This window comes from Gnatocerus cornutus, chromosome 7, assembly GCF_029298725.1.
Source record: "Gnatocerus cornutus isolate USDA-ARS CGAHR chromosome 7, icGnaCorn1.1, whole genome shotgun sequence".
NCBI lineage: Eukaryota > Metazoa > Arthropoda > Insecta > Coleoptera > Tenebrionidae > Gnatocerus > Gnatocerus cornutus.
The window spans coordinates 10,717,053-10,727,635 of NC_142239.1; the positions used below are offsets into that span (position 1 = coordinate 10,717,053).

Genomic DNA, 10,583 nt, shown 5'->3' on the forward strand with positions numbered 1-10,583 from the left:
TCTCGCTACCTGTAAGATTTTCCGAGAAAATCCCAATTGAAATTCGTCCAAGAAATATGCGTGCTGCTTAGTTAAGACATACGGCGAAGACCCAACTTCAGACCTAATATTCAATCAAATATTAATTAAATAACAACCGACGCGTGAATCTTAAATCTGAGTTCAGATTCGTCTTCCTGAGGTCTAAATTGATTAAAAGGGTAATTTTCTGCTTTTATTTAGACCGAAAATCGTAATTTCGAATAAAAGTTTTAAAAATTATTAAAACATAAACGGAGCGTCGGATCGAAAAAGCGTCACCACATTTTTGCTCTTGAGGTCCAAGTTGATGGAAAAAGTCAATTTCAAAAAGATTTTATTTTTTGTCAAAATCGCCAAAAATCCATGAACTAACCCCTTTGTTCATTTTTTGGCGAAAAACACGAAAGTTTTCAGATCAATACGAAACTTTGCATAAAGCATCATTTGGTATTTCTGCATCCATTTCTAGTCTCTGTTCCTCACTATCTGTGAGATTTTTCGAAAAAATTCAAATTCAAAATCTCGAAATTTGAATTCCCAGTTTGGAGCAAAATGTCAACCAGTGCAGCAAGCTAGGACACACGGCGACGATCACGCGCGACCTAACTTCATACCTAATGTTTAAATACATATTAATTAAACGAAAAGCGAGGCGTGAATCTTAAATCAGAGTTCGGATTCGTTCTCCTGAAGTCTAAATGTACAAAAAAAAATAGTTTACTGCCTTAATTGACAGGAAAAAATTCCAAAATTAGTAAAAATTTTTAAACATTAATTAAAAAGGAAAAACCCACCACCAACAGGTGAATTGAATTATTGAAGCTCTTTCCAGCTTCGAAATAGAAAAACTGCATTTAATTATTTAAGTAGTTTATTTTATTGTACATAATAATGAGGCAAATTATGTTGCTCTTATGTAAGAAAACCATTGAATTTTATTACCATCTCGTCAATCATGTCCAGAAACTATAAAGTGAAACTCCTCAACATTGTTCATCAATTTAAGTTTTCATTTGTGTGCTAGTTCAAGGCGAATGTTTTTTGCGCCTAAAACTAAAAATGCAAATGTAAAAGGAATTCGCGACGTTCCTCGCATTTTTTCCTTATCTGAGAAGTTCCCCTGACACGTAATTCCATAATTTGACGACATAAAAACACACTTTTGTTAAACAAAAGGAGTTGTGACCAATCGTTAAAGTCAGAAGGTAATAATAAAAATCATATTTTTACGACTAATTTAAAGCAAGTTTACGTAATCATTATTTCTATTTTTTTAGATTTCGTGCAGTGCATTTCTGCAAGGTGCACCGACAACTAGGTATGATCAATTCTAGTTTAACCAATTTTATTATTACGGGAAGTGAGTTTTTTTAAATCCACGCGTGGTCCTTGCACAGGATATTCAATTAAAGAGTAGTAAAATTCTCATGTCAGAAAATTTCCAGCGTCTGAATATCAATTGCTGCCCACGAGCCCCCTTTTTCGATTAATTCACTCACAGACAAGGTCTCCATAATTTCACGTTAATATTTTTAATTCGATATATTTGATACAATAATTTTTCTAGAAACGTTTAACGCTGATTTACGACGTCACCGTCTGTGCACGATCGTTTGCATGATCCTGTTTAAGGCCTATTCATTGTACTGTCATTACTCTACATTGCGATTATTGGGGCAACAGAACGATTTTCTCAGTTTGAAAGCGACCGGTCACTGGTGGTGTGGTTGACCATCTTACACTGGTAGGATTTTTTATTTTTATTCATTCAGAAGTAATCTTAAGTCGCGTTGCGGAAATGACATGTAATTTCAATCAGATATTTCTTTTAATAAGTTAATTCTATTCCATTTTCAATAAATGTTAGGATCAGGTTTAGTTATGTAAGAAATCCAATTATTATTTCCGCACGTGGACACGATTCTCGTCTTCCTGGAGTGGAAAATGACAACTGAGATTAGATGTAAAATCGGTGTTATCCTGTCGTTTAAATTCAACTTTGAAGACGAAAAATCACAAGGCGATTTCGCCCACATTCGAGTTATTTATGGGCTTGACGCTGTGGATCATTATTGGATTAAGAAATATCAAATTTGGTTCTTCAGCTGTGGTAGAAAAATTAGCAAATAAGAATTTTATTTATGTGCCAATTTTAAGTAGTTTTAGTCCATTTATCACATTATCACTCAAAAGTCATCTGACTTTTCTCACGAGTTCTTCGTGTTCTTCGCGTCTATCTCCTCGTGTGTGTTTAACTTCTTAGTTTAATTATTGGGATGCACGCTTTTGTGGGCTTAGTTCGATGCAAAACTTTTAGAAAAAATAAATATTAATGTTGCGATTTGTTGATTTGTAGTTTCTAGTACAGAAATTAGACCATCTTGAAAAAAAAAATTCTAAAATCCGTCCCTGTTGAATAAAAAATTTAGTCTTTGAAGTAGACAATTAATAGGTGAAAAATAGTATTCTCTACAAATTTCATTGCTCTAGCATCAAAATTATCAAAATTACAGGTCCGAATTAAAAAAATTGGAATTTTTTGGGTCGTCTTGTAAATGGAAATTTCTAAAATCCATCCCTGTTGTTCAAAAAATTTGGGATTTGGTGCAGACAGTCAGCATGTAAGAGATAGAAAGCTCACCAAATTTCATTGCGCTAGTGTCAAAACTACTAAAGTTGCAGATCCGAATTGAAAATATTGCGACCTTTTAGACCGTCTTGAAAAAAAAATTTATAAATTCTGTCTCTGTTGTTCAAATAATGGGAAATTTGGCACAAATAATCAGTAAGTTTAAAATAGTAACTTCTCTAAATTTCGTGAACGTAGCATCAAAACTACTAAAATTACAGGTCCGAATGAAAAAGAGTAGAAACTTTGGGCCCATCTTGAAAATGAAAATTTCTAAAATCCGTCTCGGTTGTTCAAAAAATTTGAGATTTAGTCTAGATACTCATTAAGTTACAAATAGTGACGTCTCCAAATCTAATTGCCATGTCATCAAAAGTACTAAAATTACAGGTCCGAATTAAAAATATTGGGAACATTTGGCTCGTCTTAAAAATGTATATTTTTTTAAATTTGTCTCTGTTGTTTAAAAAATTTGAAATTTGGTGCAGATAGTCATTAGGTCATAAATAGTAATCTCTGCAAATTTTGTTGCCGTAGCATCAAAACTACTAAAATGATTAGAGGTCCAAATAAAAAATATTGGAATATTGGAGATTTTTAGGCCGTCTTGAAAATAAAAAATTCTAAAATCCACCCCTGTTGTTTAAAAAAATTGAGATTTGGTCCAAATAGTCATCAAGTTGGAAGTAGTAACCCCACCAAATTTTATTGCGCTAGTGTAAAAAATAATAAAGTTACAAGTTCGAATAGAAAATACTGGAATTTTTTAGCCCGTTTTGAAAATAAAAATTTCTAAAATCCGTTCCTGTTGTTTAAAAAAATTGGGATTTGATCCAGATAGTCATCAAGATTAAAATAGTATCCTCTGCAAATTTCATTGCGGAAGCATCAAAACTACTAAAATTACAGGTTCAAGTGCAAAATATTGAAAATTTTGGCTCGACTTAAAATGAAAATATCTAAAATCCTTCCCTGTTGTTAAAAAAAATTGATATTTGGTTTAGATAATCAACAAGTTAAAAATAATAACCATTCCAAATTTCATTGCTCTAGGTTCAAAACTACTAAAGTTACAGGTCCGAATTGAAAATTTTGGAAATTTTTGTCCCATCTCGAAATTGAAAAATTCTAAAATCCGTCCCTGTTGTTCAAAAAAACTGAATTTTGGTACAGATAGTCAGCAAGTTAGAAGTACTAACCTCGGCAAATTTCATTGCTGTAGCATCAAAACTACTAAAATTACAAGTCTGAATGAAAAATATTAGAATATTTTCGCCCGACTTGAAAATAAAAATTTTTAAAATCCGTCCCTGTAGTTCAAAAATTTGAGATTTGGTCTAAATAGACTGAAAATTTTATTGCCGTACCATCAAAACTATTAAAATTAGAGGTCCGAATGAAAAATTTTTAGCGAATTTCTAAAATCCGTCCCTGTTGTACAAAAAAATTGAGAATTGGATTAAATAGTCATCAAGTTAGAAGTAGTAACCTCTCTAAGTTTCATTGCGGTAGCATCAAAACTGCTAAAATTACAGCTCCAAATTGAAAATATTGGAAATTTTTGATCAGTCTTAAAAATAAAATTTTCTAAAATCCGTCCCTGACTTGATGGAGCTTAACGAATTAGAAGGCAATTCTACTGTAGAAAAAACTCTCCTCTGCTCGGGTACAAATTTCGTCCAAAATCTAGTGTCATGAATGTAAATAAAAAATTCAGCTAAAAATGATTCCTGTTACATAATTTGAATAAAAACAATTTCTACCAAAATCTTGCCTTTTTGAGATGTTTAGCGATTAAACACAAATTAAATCTACAAATTAAAGACGTAAATCTCCCTGGACAATCAAAATAAAAAACCTGTGACCTCAAATACCGATTTGCTGTGTTTACAAAAACTTTTGAAAATGTCTCGCTTCAATATTAATTAGCACATTCTGTTCATTACAAACGGCTTAAAAAAAATCTTTTGTAAAATGCAACTGATAACAACAGTTTTTTGGAAATCTCCTCGTTTAACTCAAGAGTGTTAATACCCACAACATTTAGTCCGTCTCGATCTTGTTTAGTACAACAAATAACAACATAAATATTTATTTTTTCTAAAACTTTAGCATCGAACTTTTTTGTAAACAAATCGTCACGTCTCGAGACCGCGAAAGCGTGGCATTCCAATAATTAAACTAAGAAGTTAAACACACACGAGATAAACGTGAAGAACACGATGAACTCGTGAGAATTTTACGATGTTGGGTGAAATCATAGTCAGATGACTCTTGAACAATGATGTGATAAATGGACTGGAACTGCTGAAAACTGGCACAAAGATAAAAACTTCAATTTGCGGAATTATCAACTCTTATTAAAAAAAAGACGTTTTGGGGGGTTGAAAACTGCCAAAGTAACATTTCATCCACTTCTTAATTACAACACAATTGGTAGCATGTGACCAAAGGGTACTGGTCTGTTTGCACTTGCAATAAATGGACAAAACGTGATGTGCTTCGGCAATTATTATTTCCACACTAAACAGACTTAAGTAAATAATCGGAAAAAGGGGGTAAACTATATAAACAAATTCCAAATTAATTCCTTCCAGACATAAACTCTTATCGCATCGAACTCACCTTCATTCCACGTTTATCGTTGAAAAACCGGCGATAACACTCGTTGTTTTACAATGACGAGCGAAAAACAGGAAACAATGAAAACCTCGAATTCTTCATCAAGCATCGGCACGTACCAACAAGAACCTTTTGGAGGAAGCAACGACTTTATCCGTAAGTCTTTAAAGGTACAATTCACATCTAACTTTAGTTTAGTGATCAGTGATGACACCACCGACGAATCCGTCGCGTCTCTCATCAAAAGAAAAATTCGCAACACCTGTTCGAAGAAGACTCTCTATCGACGACTCCCCGTCTTGAGCTGGCTGCCGAAGTACAACACCACCAACGCAATCAGTGATCTAATCGCGGGGATAACAGTCGGTTTGACTGTCATCCCTCAAGGGTTAGCCTACAGTAGCATCATCGGGGTGTCACCAGAGTACGGACTCTACAGTTCCTTCTTGGGGTGTTTCGTCTACATCTTCTTCGGGAGTTGTAAGGAGGCGGCGATTGGACCGACGGCCATCGTGGCGATGTTGACTGCAGAAACCATCAAGGCCAGGGGGGCGGCGTATGCTACCTTGTTGTGTTTTTTGACGGGAGTGGTGCAGATCTTGATGGGGTTCTTCGGATTGGGGTTTTTGATTGACTTCATATCTGGGCCGGTGTCTTCCGGTTTTATTTCTGCGGCCGCCATTCTGATAGTGTCGTCGCAAATCAACTGCTTGCTCGGCATTAAAGTCTCCACGGAGTCTTTGGTGAGGACCATTAAAGATGTGGTGCAGAATATCGGTGAGTTTTTCGGGTTTTTGATGAGCAATAAGATGACTTTGTAGGGGACACCCACACCGGAGACGCCGTCATGGGGTTTAGTTGCATCGCAGTCCTCCTCCTCTTAAGAGTAAGTTACAATTTCGTCCAAAAATAATGCTCCATGCCATTGCTTATTTCTACAGAGTGAAGTTGAGTTTTGTATTAATCACATGACGAATGATTAAAATTTAGATTACCTTCAAAATGCAGTATGAAATTTTTCAAATTTTGCTTAAATTAAGTAAAAATATAATTGGCAATTTTAACTCGCTCTCATTGTTTTGTAACTTTTTCACTTACTAGTTAGTAGAAACATAAGTTAATTCCTAGTAAAAAAAATGAAGAAAATTTGAGTTTCTTAGGTCTCAAACAATGACAGAAATAGATATTTACATAACAAGTGCGGAAAGTGAGCAATTTCGCACGAGTGTAAATGTAGATGCACGAGGCGCCAGCCAAGTGCAGATGTTACACGAATGCAAGAAAGACACTTTCCGACGAGTTGTGTACACTATTTTTCCTACGAGCTTCCATCATCAGGAAGAAACCATAAGTCTTGACAATAGTTCATTTCTTATCTATTCTAATTATCATTTTTTACGACCATGAGGTTTTATATGAATAAAAGTGACGTATTCTACATAGTTAGATGGTTGATGTTTTCGTACATCAATTTACGAAAGTAAAAGTCACTAGTGTGATATGAATATATCCGCACAGACCTGTCAAAATTGTCTTGTCAGAAACGACCTAACCAATTCATTTTTACCATTATGCATGTTTTACAGTGAATCGTCTAGATATTTAAGACAAAAATACAAGAATTACATTTGTATTTCAAAATAACTGTCAATTTTGACAAGTTTGTGCGGATATATTCATATCACACTAGTGACTTTTGCTTTCGGAAATTGATGTACGAAAACATCAACTTTTGGAGTCATTTAACCGTGTGGAAAATGCCACTTTCATATGGGGTCGTAGGAAAATGTATTTTTATGTCAAAGTTGAAAAAACTATATTTTATAACTAGAAAAAAATAATTAAAAAAATTATACACCCGGTTTACAGAAATAAAATTAAATCCTTAATTTAGATCAAAGGAAAAATGAAAATCAGCTTATCGCATCTTTGATCGGCCATAACTCAGTTATTTGTTGTCGGATCTGAATTTAAATCCCAGATTTGAAATCTGCGGAAAATTCTGCGTACACTGCTGTATAGTAACTTAAGTTTACTCTAAAAAATAAGCGAGATATCGATATCAGAAATTTGCCATAGTTTTAGTCATGAATTTTTGCGAAAATTTGCAAATTTCGACTTTAGAAAAATCAAAAAACTGTTTTTTATGTAAAAAATTGCGAGAAAAACGATGGCGCAAACCGCATCTCAATATCTGAAATAGTTTCCGAGATATCGGGCACGAATTGTTTTGAACCGTCAAAAATTTGGCCCTCTGGCGACAACCCAAAAATTCAAACGACCATAACTCAGTTATTTGTTGACGAAAATTGAAAATTCTCATTGTTTTGGATTCAGCGTGACATTCTGCGTAAAATGAGCCCAGATTTGTTGAGTTTGCTTAATAAATAAACGTGGCATTGGACTAAAACGGTTTTGAAGACGTCATTTTAGGGTGATTTTCAATCAATGTTTAATAGCTTCGATCTATACATCAGTCGAAAGATCAGCTCGAAATCTATCTACTGGCCAAATTTGAGATCAATTGGACAAATACTTTACAAGCTATGGCCAAAAATAAAAAAAATGAAAAATTTTCATCGATTGAGTCGGATTTTTTTTTCGCGAAAAATCGACTATCAAATTTTGGGCCTTGAGAACATTTTCTAACGTAAAATAAGCCGAGGAAAAGAATGGCGCAAACCGCATCTCAATATCTCAAATAGTTTCCGAGATATTTAACTTTAAAAATTACGAAAAATGAGAAAAATTAAAAATAAACTTTCCGAAACTTTGATCGGCCATAACTCAGTTATTTGTTGTCGGATCTGAATTTAAATCCCAGATTTGGAATCTGCGTAAAATTCTGCGTACACTGATGTATAATAACTTAAGTTTACTCTGAAAAATAAGCGAGATATCGATATCAGAACTTTGCCATAGTTTAAGTCATGAATTTTCTTTCCAGGAGGTCGGAAGAATTAAATTGGGGCCAAAATCCAAAGACGAGTCCCCCAATAAGTGTCAGGCCATCCTCAACACCACGCTCTGGTTGATCAGCATCGCCCGCAACGCCATTCTCGTCGTCGCGTGCACCATCATCAGCTTCTACTACTGTGAGACCAGCGCGCCCCCTTTCCACATCACGGGCGACGTCCCTGCGGGTTTTCCCACCGTGCAGCCGCCCCCGTTCAGCGCCCACGACAACAAAACCGGGGAAACCCTGGACTTCTTCGACATGGTCGGCGATCTGAGCTCCGGGATCATCGTCGTACCGCTCGTCGCACTCTTGGAGCAAATCGGAGTGTGTAAAGCCTTCGGTGAGTTGTCCCTCCACTCTCCAGATCTCCAGAGAGTTACCACTGTCTGGTGTCTTCTAGCCGACGGAAAGAGTGTGAACGCCACGCAGGAGTTCATGGCTATTGGACTGTGCAACATCGCAAATTCGTTCGTGCAAGCGTTTCCAGGGACCGGAGCTCTGGCCAGGAGCGCGGTGAATCATAACAGTGGCGTGAAGACGACCATGGGGGGGTTGTACACCGGGGGGTTGGTGATCCTCTCGCTGCTTTTCCTCACTCCTTATTTCTACTACATTCCGAAGGCGACACTCGCGGCGATTATGATCGCCGCTGCTGTCTTCATGGTTGAAGTGCGAGTGGTCAAACCCATGTGGAAGGCGAAGAAAAGCGACCTCATTCCGGGCTTCGCCACTTTTATCAGCTGTCTCTTCTTGCCCATCCAATACGGAATCATCATCGGGATTGGAATCAACATCATGTTCATCATGTACCATGCCGCTCGCCCGAAAATCTCCATGGAGAAGCTTACGGTGAGTTCTTCATCGGCACCACGTTCAATTAACAGTTTTCCTCCAGAGCGACGAAGGAGTTAATTATCTTCTCTTAACCCCCGACCGGTGCTTGATATTCCCCTCGGTGAACTACGTGCGGAATTTGGTCACCAAACACTCCATCCAACAAGGAATCCCCGTGGTCATCGACTGCTCGCACATTTACGGCGCTGATTTCACTGCTGCTACTGTTATAAAAATTCTAACTCAAGACTTCAAGGCGAGGAGACAACCTCTGTTCTTTTACAACTTAAAACCGAGCGTCAGTTCCATGATTGATGGACTTTCGCCGACGGAGTTTGTCGTGTTTTACAACAAGGAAGAGTTCGATGAGATGTTGAAACGGTGGTGGATAAAGAGGCGCAATAGTGTTAATGTTAGCGTAATCAATAGGGCGAAGTAAATTGTGCGCACTTTTTTAAGTATTCATCAGTCTGTGATAATGCGTTTTAGAGATTCTGTTATGGTAAATTACTGCCACGTTTATTTATCAACATTTTAGCTTTATGGTAAGATGCGGAGTGTAACAATAAAGAACTGAAGACGGCTTCTTTTCGGATTCTAATAAAGCTTTTAAAAGTACGCAGTTATTAAATCCTCCCTTTTAAGTTTTGAATTCTTTGGCTCAAAGCTCTTGGTTTGATTATTCATTACAGGAAACTGTAATTTTGAAGACCTCCAGAAATCCTATTTCAGTCGATATCTCGCTTATTTGAGGAGCAAATTTCAGTTATTGCACTCATTTTACGCAGAATTTCACGCAAAATCCAAAACCACGTCAATTTACCTCGTATGTCAACAAATAACTGAGTTATATCAGATTAAAGTTTTGAGCTGTCGGTATCTACAACGTCTAGCTTCGCCACTGCCTACATAGATCGATATTTCGCTTATTTTTTGACCATACTTGAGTTTTTAACATTTATTTAACGCAGAATTTCATGCTTAATCTAGAACTATTTCAATTTTTCTCGTACGTCAACAAATAATAGAGTTATTACCGGTTAAAGTTTTGGAGTGTCAAAATCTGCGACAGAGAGTGATACTGTTGTCGCCATTGTCAACTTCGGTCGATATGTCGCTTATTTTTAGAGCGAACTTGAATTATTTCCACTCATTTTACGCAGAATGTTATGCCAAATCCAAAACTGAGCTCAAAATTTACGTGCGACGACAAATAACTGAGTTATGATCGATTAAACTTTTGGGTTATCGAAAACTACGACATAATAGATACTGTTTTTGCCACCGCCTACTATGGTCGATATCTCGCTTATTTTTTAAGCAAACTTGAGTTACTGGCGCTCATTTTACGCAGAATTTCACGCTAAATCCAAAAATCGGGCGTAAAATCTACGTGCGACAAGAAATAACTGAGTTATGACCGGTTAAAATTTTGAAGTGTCAAAAACTGCGACAGATAGAGTGATACTGTTGTCGCCATCGCCAACTTCGGTAGATATCTTGCTTATTTTTGAAGCA

At 36.3% G+C, this 10,583-nt stretch overlaps 1 protein-coding gene across 2 annotated transcripts; it reads left to right on the forward strand.

Annotated features, from left to right (window-relative positions):
• The first annotated feature begins 1,034 nt into the window (after positions 1 to 1,034).
• On the forward strand, positions 1,035 to 9,683 carry LOC148170882 (sodium-independent sulfate anion transporter-like). 2 transcript variants are annotated; one of them, XM_088041874.1, is made up of 7 exons: positions 1,035 to 1,226; positions 1,299 to 1,339; positions 5,248 to 6,049; positions 6,094 to 6,158; positions 8,220 to 8,571; positions 8,632 to 9,080; positions 9,127 to 9,683. In XM_088041874.1, exons 3-7 carry the CDS (start codon positions 5,329 to 5,331, stop codon positions 9,502 to 9,504), a joined length of 1,965 nt encoding a protein of 654 aa, XP_087898000.1. In that variant the 5' UTR covers positions 1,035 to 1,226; positions 1,299 to 1,339; positions 5,248 to 5,328; the 3' UTR covers positions 9,505 to 9,683. The 2 variants fall into 2 exon arrangements, with proteins under 2 accessions (XP_087898000.1, XP_087898001.1); XM_088041875.1 differs by lacking the exons at positions 1,035 to 1,226; positions 1,299 to 1,339 and adding an exon at positions 1,639 to 1,765.
• Positions 9,684 to 10,583: the final 900 nt, after the last annotated feature.

Excerpts from the sequence above, each read along its gene's own strand:
- LOC148170882 (XM_088041874.1), top strand. The coding sequence starts at position 5,329 with ATGACGAGCGAAAAACAGGAAACAATGAAAACCTCGAATTCTTCATCA. Across the intron at positions 6,050-6,093 it reads AGATGTGGTGCAGAATATCG|GGGACACCCACACCGGAGAC; the intron begins GTGAGTTTTTCG and ends ATGACTTTGTAG. Across the intron at positions 9,081-9,126 it reads TCTCCATGGAGAAGCTTACG|AGCGACGAAGGAGTTAATTA; the intron begins GTGAGTTCTTCA and ends GTTTTCCTCCAG.